This window comes from Acomys russatus, chromosome 17 (assembly GCF_903995435.1).
Source record: "Acomys russatus chromosome 17, mAcoRus1.1, whole genome shotgun sequence".
In the NCBI taxonomy this organism is placed as follows: Eukaryota; Metazoa; Chordata; class Mammalia; order Rodentia; family Muridae; genus Acomys; species Acomys russatus.
In genome coordinates, this window is record NC_067153.1 from 53871137 (window position 1) to 53896564 (window position 25428).

Here is a 25428-nt window from a genome sequence, read left to right on the forward strand (position 1 = left end):
ATATATTTTATTATCAAAAGAAAGACAACTTTAATATATCATAATATTTGAGTTCCTTGAGGCATTAAGACATCTCTGTGATGACTGATGGGCATGGATCAAGGCATGCCATCAACATATTTGAGGCTTAATCCTCAGGCTTCCAGTTCCCGGTCTTGCTGTTTGTACAGGATGGCAAGAAGGCAATTCTCTGTTTGGCATGAAGTGGACTTGGACCAACATAGAAGATGTCAGAGAAACTGGACAATAACTTCATGTACACTAGATTGTCTTTGTCTTGCTACAATGTTTACCTGTGCTGTCCCCACCAGGAATGTCAACCCAACTGCTGACGAGAGCCAGTGCTGAGATGGCCTATAAATATGCAGGCTAGAGGTGCCACTGTGGGCCTGACTCTCCGGCATGAACAGTCTTTACGCTTAGGTCCCGAAGCATCACCATGAAGCCAAGTCTCCTGCACCTGGCTGTGATGCTCTGCATCTTTTGCGAAGGTAAAGAACCTGAGTCTTTTTAAGTTGAAAAGTGCATGCATATTTAATGTTAAGTGTTCTCCACTTCTTTCTTGTGCTTCAAAGTAGGATAATATGGGAATACCACATTTTATACGACAGATGTTACTTACACTTTCAGGGGCAGCTTCAAGGGTGTGTGTGTGTGTGTGTGTGTGTGTGTGTGTGTGTGTGTGTGTGTGTGTGTGTGTATGTGTGTTAGAGTTAAGTGTCACTCACTGCTCATTCTCAGCCCAGTTTATGCTTTGATAATAATGTTTTGAATATACATTTCCATTATATCTAGAAAGCTACACTGAGACTTGCAGTGTTCACAAATCTCAAAAGTACCAATTCTGAAAGGATCACTCCATCACTGAAACAAAATTTCATTGGGGAATCATTTTGTAAACTAACTAGTTTCTTGAATATTTCAAAAAGCCAGGTTTATTGAAAACATTCTGGAAAATTTAAATATTGAACAGAATAAAAATAGTATGCAGAAGTTTTATAGTCAATCAAAATAAAATTTATAGTTTCACCAGTCATGGCTGTATAGAAAGAAAAAAATTTAAAGGTCCTAGATGTATAGAAAAATACTAGTTATGACTAAATACATAAAATATAATAAAATACAGCTTTGACACTATGTGCATAAATTTTTAATAAGTTTTCTTAGGCTATTTTTATTCTCACTAAAGTAATATTCATAAGATTTATTAGGTCATTTTAGTTTTAATTTTAATCTATTACATTACTGAAAAAATATTAGGGAAAGTAGCATTAGTTAAAATTTAGATTGGAAATTTTTAGATCAAGGCTGTCTTGGGAAAAAGATGTATCATACTGACCAATTTTAACTGGGGAGTTTTGCTTGCCTTTGTGTTTTCAAGACTGGGGTACCCTGGGATAGTGTGATTTTTAGGTATAGCAGACCAATGTATTTCTTAAAACATGTGGAAGAATCTTATTAAATTAGAAAGCTCCAAATTGATAAATTAGTATTGAAATATCTGTCATCATATATAAAAAGTGTTTGCTCATATTAAATTTTAAGGATGATTTGATGTAAAATTATTTTATTGTCTTAAAGCATGATATTATTATACTATGTCTCTTCTTACTTTTTTAAGTTGGGGAGACTGTTTTTCAGTATACCAAAAGGTCAGTATCTCTGAAGAATCGATTTTTAATTTATGACATCACGGTGATGTTGAAGCCTACCCAAGGAAATGGAACCCCACCCCATTCACACCCTTCCCCCCGCCGCTTCGTTTTGTGCTGACCTCCCCTGCCTCCTCATTCATACGCCCACCTCTGACACAAACGTCCTCAAGGCTGCTTGTTCCGAGCTTTTACTCTTGTTTTCCTAATGCCGAAGTGGTGATGGAGGGAGAGCAGGTGCTCAGTTCGCACTGATTTTTCAGCTTGAGCATGCATGTCTCTTCTCTAGCGATGGTTTCTGAGGCTCCATGCCTGCCTTGGAATGACGTTCTCTCTCTTCTTGCTTCAGTTTAAAATGGAGTTTCCATATGCAGGAAGGGCTTTGTCTGCGGTCACCTCCCAGTTCCCCTTCATACTGCTTTCAGATACTCACATGGGGACACTATTGACCCAGGCTGCATAAACTAGAATGTGTGACAGGAATGTGTATCTCAGATGAGGCTGTGAGAGTTCTAACTGGTAGGCAAGTCAAATGAGCTAGAACTCAAGCATGGGATTTAGGGCATCTCCGTATGACTTGGGGGGGGGGGTCCCAGGGACAGATTCTTGACTGCAAACTACATTTCTGATACTTCATGATTGCCAGAAATTATATGACACAGAAAATATGAGAGTGCAAATTTTCTTTTTCAAATATATTTTAGTAATTTATTCATATTACATCTCAATTGTTATCCCATCCCTAGTATCCTCCCATTCCTCCCTCCCTCCCATGACTCCCTTCCCCTATGTCTGTAACTGAGGGGGACCACTTCCCCCTGTATATGCTCATAGGGTATCAAGTCTCTTCTTGGTAGCCTGCTATCCTTCCTCTGAGTGACACCAGGCCTCCCCATGCAGGGGACATCGTCAAACATGGGGCACCAGAGTTTGTGTGAAAGTCAGTCCCCACTCTCCACTCAACTGTGAAGAATGTCCTGTCCATTGGCTAGATCTGGGTAGGGGTTCGAAGTTTACTGCATGTATTTTCCTTGGCTGCTGCCATAGTTTGAGCAGGACCCCTGGGCCCAGGTCCACCCATCATAATGTTCTTCTTGTAGGTTTTTAGGAAGAAACTCAGGAATATACAAGCAAATTTTCTTTAAAAGTATTTATGTTGTATTGGAATCATGGATGTAAGCCATTTCTTCCTGGCCTTTGGTTGAATATGCTTGAGTGTATTTTCAGGTTCCAAACAATACAAATTGTATCGGGACACACCAGAAACGCTTTCTGTTTAATAGGCTCTCTTTGCTGTTTGTGGTAATGTATACCTGTCAGTAGGTCAGAGGAGATCTGCTCACATTGAGTTGTATGCTTTCTAGCAACTGTTTCAATTTCCAGAAGTTTAGTTAGTATCAGATCATATGCCTGAAATTTCAGTTTGAAGAACATAGTCAATTTGGGCCTAGAAAAATCATATTTATGAGCAAAATAGTGGTTGGTGGTTGGTACAAAATTTTCAGTGGATGTGGATTTAGTGTCAAATGTATTTATGGGAAAGATTTCTAATCTGGACGTTCAGTATTAAAGGCATACTATTGTTCCGAAAGGGTCTGTGTCTGGGAGAAAGAGGTTGCGTCTTTGATCTGTTGTAGGCTTTGGAAAATCATTTAAGTGTTGTGTTTGTTTGTCTGTTTCGTCAAGCAAAACAGAAAACTTTGCAGCTCATGTTTCTCCATGACAGTTACATTGCTAATAGTTGGGTTTATATTACTCTCATTGAAGTTTTTATTTATTTATTTATTTATTTTTTTGAGGTAGAAAAAGAAAGCTAAAAGAAGGTAAATTTTCCAAAGGGTAGATACATAGATTCTTCACATTCAGAAATTAAAGCCAGTGAAGAAAATGCAGGCTAATAAAATTCTTTTACTCTGGGTATTTTTGAGAGTCTAGAAGATGTGGATGTTGGGGGAAACTAGTGAAACATGAGGAAGCCTGATAAAGCTATAGCAAGACATATATGTCATCGCACTGAGAACGCTAATGCAGGTTATGAGTACAAAGCAAAGAGCATGTCTTTGTTCCTTTTTTTGTTTGTTTCTTTCTTTGTTCATTGTTTATTGATCATCCAAACACTTTAATTTTCCATATCTGTCTTATTTTTATTGGTGGTACAAAAGTGTGTGGGGCAACTAAGATGTGGTATAAGTGTTCTATCACAGGTTGAGTCCACAATGATAGATTAAATAAGAAGAAAATGAAACAAGGATCAAGGAAAATATGTTTTGGTGATCTAAATATTATATTTAGGCTTTGTGTAGAAAATGAAGAGTTGAGATGTGTCTATTCTCTGGTGACAATGTTGTTGTTTCAAACAGCTGAAGGTTTTCTAGATGGGCTTCAAGCTTTGAGGAGAAGAACAATTCCCAACATATATAATTCAAAGTCTATGGTAACCAAGAATTATGATCAGATTAAACATCACAGAATGTCTGCTGGAGGTAACTGTAGTCATCGGACCTGGTGACTGTGTCTGTCTATTTCCCAGAAAGACTTATACTTGAATTATTTAAATTAAGTAACTTGTAAAAAATACATTTTTTCAATTACTATATTATAAGCAACAAATAATCATAGAGCAATTTTTAATAATGTTCTGATTTTCTTTTGCTCGCAATGTAACTACTGGTCTGTAGTTGAAAAGGGGGAAGAAAGATCTTGCTGTTGGTTTTGGAGTTTGTAGCTTGAATTCTTTTGTTGTTAATGCTTTTACTAGCAAAATACTTTAAAGTCAGATAATTTGTTGTGGAGGAGATATTGTCAGTGACTTGGGTATTGCTATCCAATATTTGTACATAAAGCAATGGGATTCAGGAATGTTTCAATAGCCTCTGTGACATTCTTTTTATATTCTTCAGGTAAAGCTAACTTAACAAGTACTCTTGGTCTTGGCTCTGCAAGCTTAAATGTGCATGTTTCTGGTGAAATCAACGGAAATGGCAGAAAAAAGACATTGATAGGAAAAAATAATATTTTGTCATCTATTATAGAAAGCTTTTATCCTCTGGCCAAAAATATAAATATTCTATCAGACCTCAGCTCCAGGGGTCACAAAGAACTTCAAATGCTTCTTTATATTATAGGTAATGACAATTTAATTTAATATGACTAAGAAAATCAGGGGCTTTAACTTTAGGCTTCTTTATTTCTTTTATTCTGATTTTTTTTTGGGGGGGGGAAGGAGTTAACACTTGGTACTCTATTCTGGAAAAGATGGAGAAAGAAGGTTGGAGTTGAAACTTGACCTGGCAATTTCTAGTACAAATAAGCTTTTTGATGATGGTTTTAGTAAACACAGAACAGAAGCTGCAGGTGAATAAAGTACTTTAGGTGTTTCTATTCTCTTCACATTTACATGTATGGAAGCACTATGGTCTTCACACGACAATGCCTCACCTAACGTCCTTCCAGCAGATGATCTCATTAGTCAGATCAAAGCAGGAACTGGAAGCAGCAGCAGTTCTCTGGCAGTGGATTGGGTAGGCTACTTCAGATGCCTGGAGAGTGAGATCTAATTCACAGCTCAGGTTGCAGTCATCCGTCTGGGAGTATGGAGCTGTGAGCAATACCATCTGCAAACACTGATTTTTAGCTAAAGGTCAAGAAGCTTTCACTCAAACCAATCACCAGAGCAGTGGAAGGCTTTCTTACTCCGAAAGATGTGAGGCACTGAGTGAGGTTCTTAACATGACTGTGCTCATGTCAAGAATACACATTCACCTGGGAATTTATTCAGGTCCCCACAGAGAATGTAAGTCCAGAAGTCTGTTGTCTGCCAGATTATTTCATGAAGAGGAGAGATTGTTTTTTGGATGATAATGTTTGCTAATATCATCTGGCAATAGGTTCTTATAATCTAGTAGAATTTTAGGATGAGATATGAGTGTAACCAGGGAAAACTGGTTTGGCATATATTATTTAATGAAAATTACTTTAGGTTCTAGTATTGCCGTAATGAGTAGAAGATGTACTGGGATTGGACACATGAGTCTGAGCTGCAATGTTATCTCTCACCCATTTATTAAGCTGAGTCCTTCTGAGGATTTTAAATGGGCTCCAAATGTTAAAAATTATTTTCTAAATTTAAATTTCCATTTTCTACCAAATTAAGGGAACCATTTGCTACAGATATGTCAATGGAAAAAGAAAGAGTATATGTTTTTTTTTTTCTTCTGTTTCAAATCTACTTTGACCATGACTGTAGTGGTGTAGGCATTAAGGAAAGTGTATGGCATGGTTCTGAGGACTCAAGATCCCCAGTAATATAGCTATGAACATCCTCACCCCGATACAGTGTAGTAATGGAGACAAACTCATAGCCAAAGTCGCACTTGCTTTTATGATTTTATTTTACCAGGTAAATAAGTTGAAGAGTGGGCTGCATCTCTAGTTGGAGTTTCCATAGATTCAGGAGCCCATTGATAACCTAAGGATAAACAGGCATCTTGATCTGGTGGGAATACAGGAATACAGGAGATTGCAGTGAGTCTTCAGGGACTAGAAACTAAAGTACTGGCAATAAGAATGTCAGCAGTATGGACCAGTGAGACTTACATACACTCAAACATTTGAGAGCATTTCGGTTTTTTTTTTTGAAAGCGAAGCGTTCTAAGTTATTTAATATGGCCATTGCAGAAAGAAGGGTAGAGCCAAACTTGAGCTTGAAAAATTTTGTTGAAGTTCATCCACTGACAATAGATAATGATGAAAGCTTTTGGGGTATGTACGTTCAGGGCTAGTGTTAATAATAGGTGTTGCCTTGTCTAGGATTTCTTAAACCTTAAATGTTACTAAATACGGTCAAAGGATGAATTAATTTCATTTTGATTTTCTTTGGAGTGATCACATTGATGGTCTCTTTTGGGAGAAAGGATAGAAACAGACAGATCTATTAGTTTTCCATGGACAGACCACACTGTTCTGTTTTGGGAGAGAGGAAAGAAGAAAAAGGATGAATCTAGTTTAGATGCTATACTTTCTATCAAGTCAAGGGTTTCTGAGAAAAAGAAATAGGAACTAAAAGGTGGTAGCTTAAATAGTGACAGGTGTTTAGGGGCAGATTGTTTAATTTGTGTGAATACAAACTATGAATATTAAATGTTTGGCTTGTTTTCTGATGACATCATTTTACCTCCTACAGTCACCATGTCTAATGGAAAGGAACTGCACAATTTGAAACAGACCTTAGCAAATATATTTGGAAACAACATTACTAATACCAGTGGACCAGGCAGTCAAGTGTCAGTATGTGGCAGTCAAATCTGAACTATGCTGAATTGGCAAACCCTTGTTTCATTTGTAGTTGAGATGTTTGCAAACTGGAAAGCCTAGGTGCCTTCATAGTGGAGCAGTAAAATGAAGGGAAGTGTTGTGGTTGGTCATGGACATAGGTCAAAGTCCTTGCTGATAATGATCTTAGTGATCATGGAAGATCGCTTTGACATGGGATTCTAGTTGTGTTTTCTGTCAGATATTTTTTTTTTAAGATAAAATTGGGAGACCTGGTGGCACTCAAAGGAAGGACAGCAAGTAGCCAAGAAGAGACTTGATACCCTATGAGAATATACAGGGGGACGTAATCCCCCTCAGGAACAGTCATAGGGGAGGGGAATAATGGGAAAATGGGGGGGGGGAATGGGAGGATACAAGGGATGGGATAAACATTGAGATGTAACAAGAATAAATTAATAAAAAAAAAAGATAAAATTCCATAGTACAGTATGCCAACAACCTTAAAATAATCTGGCTGAACTGTGAAAGGAAGAAGGATTGGGTGTAGAGCATTTACTAGAAAGAGCTTTGGGGAAAGGACTAAGGGAAAGACCCAAAGCCTTCTGGATCTGGGCCCAGGAGCATAAGAGATGATGCCATGGCATACCCCTCTACTATGCTAGATCCTCCTGAGAGTTTTACTTGGGTTCAAAACTTATTGATTTGTATCTTGCATTTTCATGGGAGAGAACTAGGTTCTCCAGTTTTGCCATTAGCAAAGGTCAGAGTAGATATGTTAGATTTGTTTGTATAGACCTTCATGAAAATAGACCATATGATTCCCAGGGATCTTGATATCCCATGATCTCCAGTAATCAAGCTATGAACCCACTTATCCACAAACAGTGCAGTTCTGAAGACTGATTTATGACCAATGTCATCCTTATGTTTCTGGGCTTACCTTTTCCAAGTGATTCATATAAAATGGGCTACAATCATCAGGAGTCAGAGTCGGGCGGCCCTCTGAGCCTCCAGGGAAACAAGTAGCTGGATCTGGTGGAAGTGAGGAGACTGTAGAGGCTAGCAGTCAGTCTGGAGGGTCTGGACCTTCCATGGTGGGAATGAGAGTGCCTCAGGTATCCTGACCTGCACTCCATCCCAGGGATGCACTGCTTATAGCATATACTCTAATTTCAGTTTCCTATGAGGAAACACTTGCTCTCATCATCTGGTTCTGGATGTGTTTAAGAAAGAGCAGAAAGTTGTGATTAAATTCAAATTGAATTTGAATCACATAGGTTAGATAAGGATGAATTAGGAAAATTAGAACAAAGGTCCCTGAATAATTCAGCTATACCCTGCTGAGTGGTGATGTTTGTTTCCTCAGATCAAACCTTTGAGTTGATGTGTATTGAAAATATCTGCCTTTAAGGCTCAATCCTGACATTCTTCGGGGACAACACTAAAATGAAGAGATTGCCAAGTCAGTAGAGCCGTGTAGGACTGGAAGAAGAGATGCCTGCAGAGGATCAGGCAGTTTACCTAGGCAGTATGAACCAAGGAGATCTAAATCCAGTCAATACTTTAGAGCATTTCATTTCTCAAAAAGTTGAGGCATTCAGATTATTTTTATTAGTCATCTCTGAAGGAAGGGTAAAGCTAAATTTGTACTTGAAATTTCCTGTTCAAATTCATCTTGTGACAATTGCCAGTTCTTAGGAAATCTAAACTCAGTGCTTGTGCTGACCTTTTGATTTATAATGAATATAGTCTGCTGGCTCAATTAATCTCATTTTATTTTCCATGGTTACATCACACTGTTCTGTTTTGGGTGGAAAAAAGCAAGGATGTATCTAGTTTAGATGCTGTACTTCCTATGAAGTCTGTGATTGTGAGTTCAAAGAAACATTTGTCTAAAAAGTGGTAATTTACACAGCGTCAGGGAGTCAAGTGATAACTTTAAGTATGTCTGAATACTAAATAGGAATATTGCACTTCTGACATATATTCTGATGACAATCATTTTCACTTCTACAGATGGCAAAGCTAATGATGCATTGAAGAAATTATTTGTTGCATTGAAGAAAGAAATAAAGGCAACTTTAAAGAGTCATCCCAGTGGCTCAGGTAGTCAAGTGTCAGTGCATGGCAGTCAAAACTGAATTATAATGAGCTTTGCAAACCCTTGGTTTGTTGGCAGTTGAGATGTCTGTCAATTGTAAACTCTTGGTGCCTTGGCAGAGGACTGTTAAGTGAAGGGCACAGTTGTGGTTGGTCATAGATCTGGGTCCAAACCCTTTGCTGCTGCTGATCTTAGAGAACATGAGAGAACATTTCTTTGGCAGGGTAGAGTCTGAGTGTGGATACTTCATGACCAATTGTCTTTGGTTCACCATTGCATTACGCAATCTGCCTCCAACGTTCTAATAATATGGTAGAAATGTGAGCGGAAGAAGGGATTTGGTGTGGAGCATTTACTGAAAAGAACTTTGTAGTAACAACTGAGGGAAAGACTGGGATCATTCTGGGGATGCATATAAAATTCTCAGAGATGATGCTTTGGCATAGGCATATCCACAAGATTAATCTGGGTTCTCCTGAGAATTTTGAGGGGCTTCAAAATTCATTGTTTTGTCTCTTGCATTTTCTTTTTCTATAAACATGGGAGAACTAGTTTATCCAGTTTTGCCATTAGAGAAGGCCAGAGTAGATGTGTTAGATTCGTTTGTATAGACCTTCATGAAAGTAGACCATATGATTCCCAGGGACCTTCATGGCAACTGGTATCCAAAAAAATCAAGCCGTGAATCCAGTTGTTTCTGCACAGTGCTGATCTGAGAACTGACTCATAGCCAAAGTCATCCTTATGTTTCTGGATTTAACTTTTCTAAGTGACTCATATAAAATAGTGGGCTGCAATCCTCAGTTGAAATCTCCATAGAGTCAGGAGACCCTCTGAGCCTCCAGGGAAATAAGTAGCTGGATCTGGTGGAAACGAGCAGACTGTAGAGAGGCAGGGTCTGGACTTGCCATGGTGGAAGTGAGCAGACTCGAGTATCCTGACCTGCTTTCCATTCCATGGATATCATGCTCTAGCATGTGCTCTCCTTCTCAGTGTTTCATTTTTGAAACACTTGCTCTCATCATCTGGTTTTGGATGTGTTCAAGAGAGAAGGGGTGGCTAAAATTGAATTCAGACATGATCTGTGAATCACTTGGTTTGGAGAAGAGGAAGTGGTAAAGTTAGAGTCACAGGCTGTGAATAATTCAGTTTTAGATGTTAGATTGTTAATGATTTCTTCCTCAGATCATACTATTTCAGTTGATGTGAAATAAAATTTTGCTATCTTAGGAGGTATATCCTGACATTTTCCAGGACACACTACTAACATGAACTAAGTAACAAGGGAAGTGGTCAAAGTAAGATTGGAAGAAAGAGAGATGGCAGCAGTGGATCAGGCAGTCAACCCATGCAGAGTGAGCCAAGAAGATCTAAGTCCAGTAATAGTTCCAAGCATTTTATTTCTCTGAATGTGAAAGAATTCATGTTATATTAACTGCTTATTGCTGAAGGAAGGGTAGAGAGAACTTTGAACTTGAAATTTCTCACTGAAAGGCTTCCTCAGAACATAACCTATGCTAAAAGCTGCTTGGGTACCTATGCTGAGGACAGAGATTCAATATAAGGCATAGACGCTATGTTGGATCTAGTTGGATGCTATACTTGCTGTTGAGACATTGTGAAAACAAAGAATATGAACTGAAATGTGGTCAATTATGTTGTAACAGAAGGATAGGGACAGATGGTTTGATCCATTTCAATACGCTATATGGGTATTAGATGTTTGACTTGTTTTCTGATGATATTACTTTACCTCCTACAGTTGCCCAATCTATGGCAAATAAACTTGCTCAACTTTTAAATGCCTTTAAAGAATCATCTCAAAGGACGAAGAAAGGTGCCAGTGTCTCAGGTATTCAACATGTCAGTCTGTGGCAGTATAATCTGAGTTATGTTGAACTTACAGACACTTGTTTTTTTGGAAGTTGAGATGTTTGCCAGTTATAAAGTCTAGGTGACTTCGTAGAGGGTGAAAAGAGTGTAGGGTAGTCTTGTGGTTGGTCACGGACCTGAGTCAAATCCATTTGCTGACAATGATCTTAGTGAACATGGAATATTGCTGTGACTTAGGAAATTCTAGTTGTTTTTTGTGTCAGGTAGTTTATTATCAGATGTTTTGTTATTTCAGTTGCATAACACAGTATGCCAACAGCCTTCAAATTATCTAGTTGAACTGTGAGTGGAAGAAGGATTTGGTGTAGACTATTTACTGGAAAGAGCTTGAGGCAAGGCCTGAGGGAAAGATCCGATGCCATCTGGAACTGGACCCCAGAGTCTCAGAGGTGGTGCCATGTCTTGCCCACTGAAATAAGCTGGGTCCTGCTGAGAATATTAAGTGCATTAAAAACTCATTGTTTTGCAACTTGCCTTTTTATTTGTATCAATGAGAGAGAACTAGTGTCCAGTCTTCACTAGAGAAGGTCAGAGAGGACCTGTTGGCTTGGTTTGTATAGACCTTGGTGAAAATGGGCCTTATGATTTCTAGGGCTCTTGAGACCCCATGATCTCCAGAAATCAAGCTGAACATGCCTGTCTCCACACAGTGTAGTTATGAATATTGAGGTATAAGCAAATCATTGTTATGGTTATGATTTTAATTTTTCCAGGTGGCTCAAGTGAAAAGAATGGGCTGGAACCATCAGCTGAAGTCTCCACACACTTGGGAGCCCAGTCCCCACACCAGGAAAATCCAACAGCTGCATCTGGTAGTGACCAGACAACTCTAGAGCCTACCACTCCATCCATAGGGGCTGGACCCAGAAATGACGAAAATGAGGGTACCTCAGGTATCCTTACCTGCTCCCATCACAGGGACAACCTATTTATAACATGTACTTTTGTTTTAAAATTTATAGGGAGGAAATACTTGCTCTCATATGGTTATGGATGTGTTTAAGAAGGAAGGGAAAGTTAAAATTAAGTTCAGATTTGGTCTTGAATCTCATTGTTTAGGTGAGGATGAACTACCAAAAGGAGAGAAAGGGCCCTGAATAATTCAGCTCCAGCACTTAGTGTGGCGATGTCTCCTTCTTCAGAACAAGTTATTTGTGTTGATGTGTTGGGATGGTTTTCTGTCTTAAAAAGTCACTCCTGACATTTGTCAGGGCGCCATCCTCAGAGGAAGACAGCCACCAGGGAACAAGGCAAAGTAGGCTTGCAAGAAGGAGAGATGCATGCAGTGGATCAGGCAGTCAGCCCATGCAGAGTGAGCCAGGGGCATCTATGTGCAGTAATAGTTCATTGTATTTCATTTCTCTGAATGTGAAAGAATTCAAGTTATTTTAATTGGTCATTGCAGAAGGCAGGGTAGAGAGAAATTTGAACTTCAAATTTGTCATTGAAATTCATCCCCTGAGCATAACCTATGCTAAAAGCTGCTTGGGAATCCATGCTCAGGGCATAGATGCAAGGAAAGGCCTAGAAACAACTGTGGATCTAGTTGGATGCTGCTGTCCTTTCTGTCCAATCAATGTTTGTGAGAACAAAGATATCAACTCAATTGTGGCTAATTACATAGTATCAGGTGAATGTGGCAGATGTTTTGAGCTGTTTGTATACAACACATGGATATTAAATGTGTGACTTGGTTTCTGATGATATCACGTTACTTCCTACAGTTGACACATCTATTCCAAAGGGAACTCAAATCATAACAGGCTCAGCAGGTGATGTTGAGAATAATGTGGATGGTGCCACTGTCTCAGGTATTCAAATATCAGTCTGTGACAACGTAATCTGAGTTATGTAGAGCTTGCTGATAATAGTTTTCTTGGCAGTTGAGATGTTTGCCTGTTGTAAAGTCTAGGTGCCTTGAAAGAGGACTGAGAAAGTATAGGGAAGTTTGGTGGTTGGTCATGGACCTGCATCAAATCTATTTGCTTTCAATGATCTTAATGAACATGGAATATTGCTGTGACTTTGGAAATGCTAGTTGTCTTTTGTGTCAGATAGTTTATTATCAGATGTTTTGTTATTCCGGTTGCATAACACAGTATGGCAACAGTCTTCAAATTATCTGGCTGAACCGTGAGTGGAAGAAGGATTTGGTGTAGACTGTTTACTGGAAAGAGCTTGAGGGAAGGATTGAGGGAAAGATCAGATGGCTTCTGGAACTTGACCCCAGAGTCTCAGAGGTGGTGCCTTGTCATCCCCACTGAAATAAGCTGGGTCCTGCTGAGAATATTAAGTGCATTAAAAACTCATTGTTTTGCAACTTGCCTTTTTATTTCTGTCAATGAGAGGGAACTAGTGTCCAGTCTTGCCACTAGAGAAGGTCAGAGAGGACCTGTTGGCTTGGTTTGTATAGACCTTGATGAACATGGACCTTATGATTTCTAGGGCTCTTGATACTTCATGATCTCCAGGAATCCAACTATGAACACTGCCTGTCTTCACACAGTGTGGTTATACATAGGGATGCGTAAGCAAACCATCGTTATAGTTATAATTTTACCTCTGCCAGGTGGCTCAAGTGAAGAGGGTGGGCTGCAGCCATCTCCTGGAATCTCCACAAACTTGGGAGCACAGTCCACATCCCAGGAAAACCAAGCAGCTGCATCTGGTAGTAGTGAGAAAATGGTAGAACCTACCACTCCATCTATGGGGGCTGGACACAGCAATGACCAAAATGAAGGTACCTCAGATATCCTTACCTGCTCCCATCATAGGGACAACCTGTTTATAACATGTACTTTTGTTTTCAAATTTCTAAGGAGGAAACACTTGCTCTGATCATATGGTTATGGATGTGTTTAAGAAGGTAGGGAAAGTTAAAACTAAGTTCAGACTTGGTCTTTGAATCTCATTGGTTAGGTGAGGATGAACTACCAAAAGGAGAGTACGGGTCCTGAATAATTCAGCTCCAGCACTTCGCATGGTGATGTCTCCTTCTTCAGAACAAGTTATTTGTGTTGATGTGTTGGGAAGGTTTTCTGTCTTAAAATGTCACTCCTGACATTTGTCAGCGGGCCATGCTCAGAGGAAGAGAGCCACCAGGGAACAAGGCAAAGTAGGCTTGCAAGTAGGAGAGATGCATGCAGTGGATCAGGCAGTCAGCCCATGCAGAATGAGCCAAGAAGACCTAAGTCCAGTAATAGTTCAAAGCATTTCATTTCTCGGAATGTGAAAGAATTCATGTTATATTAACTGCTTATTGCTGAAGGAAGGGTAGAGAGAACTTTGAACTTGAATTTTCTCACTGAAAGGCTTCCTTAGAGCATAACCTATGCTAAAAGCTGCTTGGGTACCTATGCTGAGGACAGATATTCAATATAAGGCATAGAAGCTATGTTGGATCTAATTGGATGCTATACTTGCTGTTGAGATATTGTGAAAACAAAGAATATGAACTGAAATGTGGTCAATTATGTTGTAACAGAAGGATAGGGACAGATGGTTTGATCCATTTCAATACGCTATATTGGTATTAGATGTTTGACTTGTTTTCTGATGATATTACTTTACCTCCTACAGTTGCCCAATCTATGGCAAATAAACTTGCTCAACTTTTAAATGCCTTTAAAGAATCATCTCAAAGGACGAAGAAAGGTGCCAGTGTCTCAGGTATTCAACATGTCAGTCTGTGGCAGTATAATCTGAGTTATGTTGAACTTACAGACACTTGTTTTTTTTGGAAGTTGAGATGTTTGCCAGTTATAAAGTCTAGATGACTTGGTAGAGGATGAAAAGAGTGTAGGGTAGTCTTGTGGTTGGTCACGGGCCTGAGTCAAATCCATTTGCTGACAATGATCTTAGTGAACATGGAATATTGCTGTGACTTAGGAAATTCTAGTTGTTTTTTGTGTCAGGTAGTTTATTATCAGATGTTTTGTTATTCCAGTTGCATAACACAGTATGCCAACAGCCTTCAAATTATCTAGTTGAACTGTGAGTGGAAGAAGGATCTGGTGTAGACTATTTACTGAAAAGAGCTTGAGGCAAGGCCTGAGGGAAAGATCCGATGCCGTCTGGAACTGGACCCCAGAGTCTCAGAGGTGGTGCCATGTCTTGCCCACTGAAATAAGCTGGGTCCTGCTGAGAATATTAAGTGCATTAAAGACTCATTGTTTTGCAACTTGCCTTTTTATTTGTATCAATGAGAGAGAACTAGTGTCCAGTCTTCACTAGAGAAGGTCAGAGAGGACCTGTTGGCTTGGTTTGTATAGACCTTGGTGAAAATGGGCCTTATGATTTCTAGGGCTCTTGATACCCCATGATCTCAGGAAATCAAGCTATGAACACTGCCTGTCTCCACACAGTGTAGTTATAAATATTGAGGTATGAGCAAATCATTGTTATGGTTATGATTTTAATTTTTCCAGGTGGCTCAAGTGAAAAGAATGGGCTGGAGCCATCAGCTGGAGTCTCCACACACTTGGGAGCCCAGTCCCCACACCAGGAAAATCCAACAGCTGCATCTGGTAGTGATCAGGCAACTCTAGAGCCTACCACTCCATCCATAGGGGCTGGACCCAGAAATGATGAAAATGAGGGTACCTCAGGTATCCTTACCTGCTCCCATCACAGGGACAACCTATTTATAACATGTACTTTTGTTTTAAAATTTATAAGGAGGAAATATTTGCTCTCATATGGTTATGGATGTGTTTAAGAAGGAAGGGAAAGTTAAAATTAAGTTCAGATTTGGTCTTGAATCTCATTGTTTAGGTGAGGATGAACTACCAAAAGGAGAGAAAGGGCCCTGAATAATTCAGCTCCAGCACTTAGTGTGGCGATGTCTCCTTCTTCAGAACAAGTTATTTGTGTTGATGTGTTGGGATGGTTTTCTGTCTTAAGACGTCACTCCTGACATTTGTCAGGGCGCCATCCTCAGAGGAAGGCAGCCACCAGGGAACAAGGCAAAGTAGGCTTGCAAGAAGGAGAGATGCATGCAGTGGATCAGGCAGTCAGCCCATGCAGAGTGAGCCAGGGGCATCTATGTGCAGTAATAGTTCATTGTATTTCATTTCTCTGAATGTGAAAGAATTCAAGTTATTTTAATTGGTCAATGCTGAAGGCAGGGTAGAGAGAAATTTGAACTTCAAATTTGTCATTGAAATTCATCCCCTGAGCATAACCTATGCTAAATGCTGCTTGGGAATCCATGCTCAGGGCATAGATGCAAGGAAAGGCGTAGAAACAACTGTGGATCTAGTTGAATGCTGCTGTCCTTTCTGTCTAATCAATGTTTGTGAGAACAAAGATATGAACTCAATTGTGGCTAATTACGTAGTATCAGGTGAATGGGGCTAATGGTTTGAGCTGTTTGTATACAACACATGGATATTAAATGTGTAACTTGGTTTCTGATGATATCACTTTACTTCCTACAGTTGACACATCTATTCCAAAGGGAACTCAATTCATAACAGGCTCAGCAGGTGATGTTGAGAATAATGTGGATGGTGCCACTGTCTCAGGTATTCAAATATCAGTCTGTGACAACATAATCTGAGTTATGTTGAGCTTGCTGATAATAGTTTTCTTGGCAGTTGAGATGTTTGCCTGTTGTAAAGTCTAGGTGCCTTGAAAGAGGACTGAGAAAGTATAGGGAAGTTTGGTGGTTGGTCATGGACCTGCATCAAATCCATTTGCTTTCAATGATCTTGATGAACATGGAATATTGCTGTGACTTTGGAAATGCTAGTTGTCTTTTGTGTCAGATAGTTTATTATCAGATGTTTTGTTATTCCGGTTGCATAACACAGTATGGCAAAAGTCTTCAAATTATCTGGCTGAACCGAGAGTGGAAGAAGGATTTGGTGTAGACTGTTTACTGGAAAGAGCTTGAGGGAAGGATTGAGGAAAAGATCAGATGGCTTCTGGAACAGGACCCCAGAGTCTCAGAGGTGGTGCTGTGTCATCCCCACTGAAATAAGCTGGGTCCTGCTGAGAATATTAAGTGCATTAAAAACTCATTGTTTTGCAACTTGCCTTTTTATTTCTGTCAATGAGAGGGAACTAGTGCCCAGTCTTGCCACTAGAGAAGGTCAGAGAGGACCTGTTGGCTTGGTTTGTATAGACCTTGATGAACATGGACCTTATGATTTCTAGGGCTCTTGATACTTCATGATCTCCAGGAATCCAACTATGAACACTGCCTGTCTTCACACAGTGTGGTTATACATAGGGATGCGTAAGCAAACCATCGTTATAGTTATAATTTTACCTCTGCCAGGTGGCTCAAGTGAAGAGGGTGGGCTGCAGCCATCACCTGGAATCTCCACAAACTTGGGAGCACAGTCCACATCCCAGGAAAACCAAGCAGCTGCATCTGGTAGTAGTGAGAAAATGGTAGAACCTACCACTCCATCTATGGGGGCTGGACACAGCAATGACCAAAATGAAGGTACCTCAGATATCTTTACCTGCTCCCATCACAGGGACAACCTGTTTATAACATGTACTTTTGTTTTCAAATTTCTAAGGAGGAAATACTTGCACTCATCATATAGTTATGGTTGTGTTCAAGAAGGTAGGGAAAATTAAAACTAAGTTCAGACTTGGTCTTTGAATCTCATTGGTTAGGTGAGGATGAACTACCAAAAGGAGAGTACGGGTCCTGAATAACTCAGCTCCAGCACTTCGCATGGCGATGTGTCCTTCTTCAGAATAAGTTATTTGTGTTGATGTGCTGGGAAGGTTTTCTGTCTTAAAATGTCACTCCTGACATTTGTCAGGGCGCCATCCTCAGAGGAAGAGAGCCACCAGGGAACAAGGCAAAGTAGGCTTGCAAGAAGGAGAGATGCATGCAGTGGATCAGGCAGTCAGCCCATGCAGAATGAGCCAAGAAGACCTAAGTCCAGTAATAGTTCAAAGCATTTCATTTCTCGGAATGTGAAAGAATTCATGTTATATTAATTGCCTATTGCTGAAGGAAGGGTAGAGAGAACTTTGAACTTGAAATTTCTCACTGAAAGGCTTCCTTAGAGCATAACCTATGCTAAAAGCTGCTTGGGTACCTATGCTGAGGACATAGATTCAATATAAGGCATAGACGCTATGTTGGATCTAATTGGATGCTATACTTGCTGTTAAGATAATGTGAAAACAAAGATTATGAACTGAAATGTGGTCAATTATGTTGTAACAGAAGGATAGGGACAGATGGTTTGATCCATTTCAATACGCTATATGGGTATTAGATGTTTGACTTGTTTTCTGATGATATTACTTTACCTCCTACAGTTGCCCAATCTATGGCAAATAAACTTGCTCAACTTTTAAATGCCTTTAAAGAATCATCTCAAAGGACGAAGAAAGGTGCCAGTGTCTCAGGTATTCAACATGTTAGTCTGTGGCAGTATAATCTGAGTTATGTTGAACTTACAGACACTTGTTTTTTTGGAAGTTGAGATGTTTGCCAGTTATAAAGTCTAGATGACTTGGTAGAGGATGAAAAGAGTGTAGGGTAGTCTTGTGGTTGGTCACGGACCTGAGTCAAATCCATTTGCTGACAATGATCTTAGTGAACATGGAATATTGCTGTGACTTAGGAAATTCTAGTTGTTTTTTGTCTCAGGTAGTTTATTATCAGATGTTTTGTTATTCCAGTTGCATAACACAGTATGCCAACAGCCTTCAAATTATCTAGTTGAACTGTGAGTGGAAGAAGGATTTGGTGTAGACTATTTACTGGAAAGAGCTTGAGGCAAGGCCTGAGGGAAAGATCCGATGCGGTCTGGAACTGGACCCCAGAGTCTCAGAGGTGGTGCCATGTCTTGCCCACTGAAATAAGCTGGGTCCTGCTGAGAATATTAAGTGCATTAAAAACTCATTGTTTTGCAACTTGCCTTTTTATTTGTATCAATGAGAGAGAACTAGTGTCCAGTCTTCACTAGAGAAGGTCAGAGAGGACCTGTTGGCTTGGTTTGTATAGACCTTGGTGAAAATGGGCCTTATGATTTCTAGGGCTCTTGATACCCCATGATCTCCAGAAATCAAGCTGAACATGCCTGTCTCCACACAGTGTAGTTATGAATATTGAGGTATAAGCAAATCATTGTTATGGTTATGATTTTAATTTTTCCAGGTGGCTCAAGTGAAAAGAATGGGCTGGAACCATCAGCTGGAGTCTCCACACACTTGGGAGCCCAGTCCCCACACCAGGAAAATCCAACAGCTGCATCTGGTAGTGACCAGACAACTCTAGAGCCTACCACTCCATCCATAGGGGCTGGACCCAGAAATGACGAAAATGAGGGTACCTCAGGTATCCTTACCTGCTCCCATCACAGGGACAACCTATTTATAACATGTACTTTTGTTTTAAAATTTATAGGGAGGAAATACTTGCTCTCATATGGTTATGGATGTGTTTAAGAAGGAAGGGAAAGTTAAAATTAAGTTCAGATTTGGTCTTGAATCTCATTGTTTAGGTGAGGATGAACTACCAAAGGAGAGAAAGGGCGCTGAATAATTCAGCTCCAGCACTTAGTGTGGCGATGTCTCCTTCTTCAGAACAAGTTATTTGTGTTGATGTGTTGGGACGGTTTTCTGTCTTAAAACGTCACTCCTGACATTTGTCAGGGCGCCATCCTCAGAGGAAGACAGCCACCAGGGAACAAGGCAAGTAGGCTTGCAAGAAGGAGAGATGCATGCAGTGGATCAGGCAGTCAGCCCATGCAGAGTGAGCCAGGGGCATCTATGTGCAGTAATAGTTCATTGTATTTCATTTCTCTGAATGTGAAAGAATTCAAGTTATTTTAATTGGTCATTGCAGAAGGCAGGGTAGAGAGAAATTTGAACTTCAAATTTGTCATTGAAATTCATCCCCTGGGCATAACCTATGCTAAAAGCTGCTTGGGAATCCATGCTCAGGGCATAGATGCAAGGAAAGGCCTAGAAACAACTGTGGATCTAGTTGGATGCTGCTGTCCTTTCTGTCCAATCAATGTTGTGAGAACAAAGATATCAACTCAATTGTGGCTAATTACATAGTATCAGGTGAATGTGGCAGATGGTTTGAGCTGTTTGTATACAACACATGGATATTAAATGTGTGACTTGGTTTCTGATGATATCACGTTACTTCCTACAGTTGACACATCTATTCCAAAGGGAACTCAAATCATAACAGGCTCAGCAGGTGATGTTGAGAATAATGTGGATGGTGCCACTGTCTCAGGTATTCAAATATCAGTCTGTGACAACATAATCTGAGTTATGTAGAGCTTGCTGATAATAGTTTTCTTGGCAGTTGAGATGTTTGCCTGTTGTAAAGTCTAGGTGCCTTGAAAGAGGACTGAGAAAGTATAGGGAAGTTTGGTGGTTGGTCATGGACCTGCATCAAATCCATTTGCTTTCAATGATCTTAATGAACATGGAATATTGCTGTGACTTTGGAAATGCTAGTTGTCTTTTGTGTCAGATAGTTTATTATCAGATGTTTTGTTATTCCAGTTGCATAACACAGTATGGCAACAGTCTTCAAATTATCTGGCTGAACCATGAGTGGAAGAAGGATTTGGTGTAGACTGTTTACTGGAAAGAGCTTGAGGGAAGGATTGAGGGAAAGATCAGATGGCTTCTGGAACTTGACCCAGAGTCTCAGAGGTGGTGCCTTGTCATCCCCACTGAAATAAGCTGGGTCCTGCTGAGAATATTAAGTGCATTAAAAACTCATTGTTTTGCAACTTGCCTTTTTATTTCTGTCAATGAGAGGGAACTAGTGTCCAGTCTTGCCACTAGAGAAGGTCAGAGAGGACCTGTTGGCTTGGTTTGTATAGACCTTGATGAACATGGACCTTATGATTTCTAGGGCTCTTGATACTTCATGATCTCCAGGAATCCAACTATGAACACTGCTTGTCTTCACACAGTGTGGTTATACATAGGGATGCGTAAGCAAACCATCGTTATAGTTATAATTTTACCTCTGCCAGGTGGCTCAAGTGAAGAGGGTGGGCTGCAGCCATCTCCTGGAATCTCCACAAACTTGGGAGCACAGTCCACATCCCAGGAAAACCAAGCAGCTGCATCTGGTAGTAGTGAGAAAATGGTAGAACCTACCACTCCATCTATGGGGGCTGGACACAGCAATGACCAAAATGAAGGTACCTCAGATATCCTTACCTGCTCCCATCATAGGGACAACCTGTTTATAACATGTACTTTTGTTTTCAAATTTCTAATGAGGAAATACTTGCACTCATCATATGGTTATGGTTGTGTTCAAGAAGGTAGGGAAAATTAAAACTAAGTTCAGACTTGGTCTTTGAATCTCATTGGTTAGATGAGGATGAACTACCAAAAGGAGAGTACGGGTCCTGAATAATTCAGCTCCAGCACTTCGCATGGCGATGTGTCCTTCTTCAGAATAAGTTATTTGTGTTGATGTGTTGGGAAGGTTTTCTGTCTTAAATGTCACTCCTGACATTTGTCAGGGCGCCATCCTCAGAGGAAGAGAGCCACCAGGGAACAAGGCAAAGTAGGCTTGCAAGAAGGAGAGATGCATGCAGTGGATCAGGCAGTCAGCCCATGCAGAATGAGCCAAGAAGACCTAAGTCCAGTAATAGTTCAAAGCATTTCATTTCTCGGAATGTGAAAGAATTCATGTTATATTAATTGCCTATTGCTGAAGGAAGGGTAGAGAGAACTTTGAACTTGAAATTTCTCACTGAAAGGCTTCCTTAGAGCATAACCTATGCTAAAAGCTGCTTGGGTACCTATGCTGAGGACAGATATTCAATATAAGGCATAGACGCTATGTTGGATCTAATTGGATGCTATACTTGCTGTTGAGATATTGTGAAAACAAAGATTATGAACTGAAATGTGGTCAATTATGTTGTAACAGAAGGATAGGGACAGATGGTTTGATCCATTTCAATACGCTATATGGGTATTAGATGTTTGACTTGTTTTCTGATGATATTACTTTACCTCCTACAGTTGCCCAATCTATGGCAAATAAACTTGCTCAACTTTTAAATGCCTTTAAAGAATCATCTCAAAGGACGAAGAAAGGTGCCAGTGTCTCAGGTATTCAACATGTTAGTCTGTGGCAGTATAATCTGAGTTATGTTGAACTTACAGACACTTGTTTTTTTGGAAGTTGAGATGTTTGCCAGTTATAAAGTCTAGATGACTTGGTAGAGGATGAAAAGAGTGTAGGGTAGTCTTGTGGTTGGTCACGGGCCTGAGTCAAATCCATTTGCTGACAATGATCTTAGTGAACATGGAATATTGCTGTGACTTAGGAAATTCTAGTTGTTTTTTGTCTCAGGTAGTTTATTATCAGATGTTTTGTTATTCCAGTTGCATAACACAGTATGCCAACAGCCTTCAAATTATCTAGTTGAACTGTGAGTGGAAGAAGGATCTGGTGTAGACTATTTACTGAAAAGAGCTTGAGGCAAGGCCTGAGGGAAAGATCCGATGCCGTCTGGAACTGGACCCCAGAGTCTCAGAGGTGGTGCCATGTCTTGCCCACTGAAATAAGCTGGGTCCTGCTGAGAATATTAAGTGCATTAAAGACTCATTGTTTTGCAACTTGCCTTTTTATTTGTATCAATGAGAGAGAACTAGTGTCCAGTCTTCACTAGAGAAGGTCAGAGAGGACCTGTTGGCTTGGTTTGTATAGACCTTGGTGAAAATGGGCCTTATGATTTCTAGGGCTCTTGATACCCCCTTGATCTCCAGAAATCAAGCTATGAACACTGCCTGTCTCCACACAGTGTAGTTATGAATATTGAGGTATGAGCAAATCATTGTTATGGTTATGATTTTAATTTTTCCAGGTGGCTCAAGTGAAAAGAATGGGCTGGAGCCATCAGCTGGAGTCTCCACACACTTGGGAGCCCAGTCCCCACACCAGGAAAATCCAACAGCTGCATCTGGTAGTGACCAGACAACTCTAGAGCCTACCACTCCATCCATAGGGGCTGGACCCAGAAATGACGAAAATGAGGGTACCTCAGGTATCCTTACCTGCTCCCATCACAGGGACAACCTATTTATAACATGTACTTTTGTTTTAAAATTTATAAGGAGGAAATATTTGCTCTCATATGGTTATGGATGTGTTTAAGAGGGAAGGGAAAGTTAAAATTAAGTTCAGATTTGGTCTTGAATCTCATTGTTTAGGTGAGGATGACCTACCAAAAGGAGAGAAAGGGCGCTGAATAATTCAGCTCCAGCACTTAGTGTGGCGATGTCTCCTTCTTCAGAACAAGTTATTTGTGTTGATGTGTTGGGACGGTTTTCTGTCTTAAAACGTCACTCCTGACATTTGTCAGGGCGCCATCCTCAGAGGAAGGCAGCCACCAGGGAACAAGGCAAAGTAGGCTTGCAAGAAGGAGAGATGCATGCAGTGGATCAGGCAGTCAGCCCATGCAGAGTGAGCCAGGGGCATCTATGTGCAGTAATAGTTCATTGTATTTCATTTCTCTGAATGTGAAGAATTCAAGTTATTTTAATTGGTCAATGCTGAAGGCAGGGTAGAGAGAAATTTGAACTTCAAATTTGTCATTGAAATTCATCCCCTGAGCATAACCTATGCTAAATGCTGCTTGGGAATCCATGCTCAGGGCATAGATGCAAGGATAGGCGTAGAAACAACTGTGGATCTAGTTGGATGCTGCTGTCCTTTCTGTCTAATCAATGTTTGTGAGAACAAAGATATGAACTCAATTGTGGCTAATTACGTAGTATCAGGTGAATGGGGCTAATGGTTTGAGCTGTTTGTATACAACACATGGATATTAAATGTGTAACTTGGTTTCTGATGATATCACTTTACTTCCTACAGTTGACACATCTATTCCAAAGGGAACTCAAATCATAACAGGCTCAGCAGGTGATGTTGAGAATAATGTGGATGGTGCCACTGTCTCAGGTATTCAAATATCAGTCTGTGACAACATAATCTGAGTTATGTTGAGCTTGCTGATAATAGTTTTCTTGGCAGTTGAGATGTTTGCCTGTTGTAAAGTCTAGGTGCCTTGAAAGAGGACTGAGAAAGTATAGGGAAGTTTGGTGGTTGGTCATGGACCTGCATCAAATCCATTTGCTTTCAATGATCTTGATGAACATGGAATATTGCTGTGACTTTGGAAATGCTAGTTGTCTTTTGTGTCAGATAGTTTATTATCAGATGTTTTGTTATTCCGGTTGCATAACACAGTATGGCAAAAGTCTTCAAATTATCTGGCTGAACCGAGAGTGGAAGAAGGATTTGGTGTAGACTGTTTACTGGAAAGAGCTTGAGGGAAGGATTGAGGAAAAGATCAGATGGCTTCTGGAACAGGACCACAGAGTCTCAGAGGTGGTGCTGTGTCATCCCCACTGAAATAAGCTGGGTCCTGCTGAGAATATTAAGTGCATTAAAAACTCATTGTTTTGCAACTTGCCTTTTTATTTCTGTCAATGAGAGGGAACTAGTGCCCAGTCTTGCCACTAGAGAAGGTCAGAGAGGACCTGTTGGCTTGGTTTGTATAGACCTTGATGAACATGGACCTTATGATTTCTAGGGCTCTTGATACTTCATGATCTCCAGGAATCCAACTATGAACACTGCCTGTCTTCACACAGTGTGGTTATACATAGGGATGCGTAAGCAAACCATCGTTATAGTTATAATTTTACCTCTGCCAGGTGGCTCAAGTGAAGAGGGTGGGCTGCAGCCATCACCTGGAATCTCCACAAACTTGGGAGCACAGTCCACATCCCAGGAAAACCAAGCAGCTGCATCTGTAGTAGTGAGAAAATGGTAGAACCTACCACTCCATCTATGGGGGCTGGACACAGCAATGACCAAAATGAAGGTACCTCAGATATCTTTACCTGCTCCCATCACAGGGACAACCTGTTTATAACATGTACTTTTGTTTTCAAATTTCTAAGGAGGAAATACTTGCACTCATCATATGGTTATGGTTGTGTTCAAGAAGGTAGGGAAAATTAAAACTAAGTTCAGACTTGGTCTTTGAATCTCATTGGTTAGGTGAGGATGAACTACCAAAAGGAGAGTACGGGTCCTGAATAACTCAGCTCCAGCACTTCGCATGGCGATGTGTCCTTCTTCAGAATAAGTTATTTGTGTTGATGTGCTGGGAAGGTTTTCTGTCTTAAAATGTCACTCCTGACATTTGTCAGGGCGCCATCCTCAGAGGAAGAGAGCCACCAGGGAACAAGGCAAAGTAGGCTTGCAAGAAGGAGAGATGCATGCAGTGGATCAGGCAGTCAGCCCATGCAGAATGAGCCAAGAAGACCTAAGTCCAGTAATAGTTCAAAGCATTTCATTTCTCGGAATGTGAAAGAATTCATGTTATATTAATTGCCTATTGCTGAAGGAAGGGTAGAGAGAACTTTGAACTTGAATTTTCTCACTGAAAGGCTTCCTTAGAGCATAACCTATGCTAAAAGCTGCTTGCGTACCTATGCTGAGGACAGAGATTCAAT

At 40.3% G+C, this 25428-nt stretch overlaps 1 protein-coding gene across 1 annotated transcript in view; it reads left to right on the forward strand.

Annotated features, from left to right (window-relative positions):
• Positions 1-439: 439 nt before the first annotated feature.
• The window catches only part of Muc19 (mucin 19, oligomeric), a 76482-nt gene continuing 51493 nt past the window's right edge, over positions 440-25428 (forward strand). Inside the window, exons 1-5 of the mRNA XM_051159378.1 lie at positions 440-491; positions 11634-11813; positions 15348-15527; positions 19058-19237; positions 22767-22946. Of these exons, the coding sequence (XP_051015335.1) occupies positions 440-491; positions 11634-11813; positions 15348-15527; positions 19058-19237; positions 22767-22946 (772 nt within the window). The remainder of the gene's footprint in view (positions 492-11633; positions 11814-15347; positions 15528-19057; positions 19238-22766; positions 22947-25428) is intronic.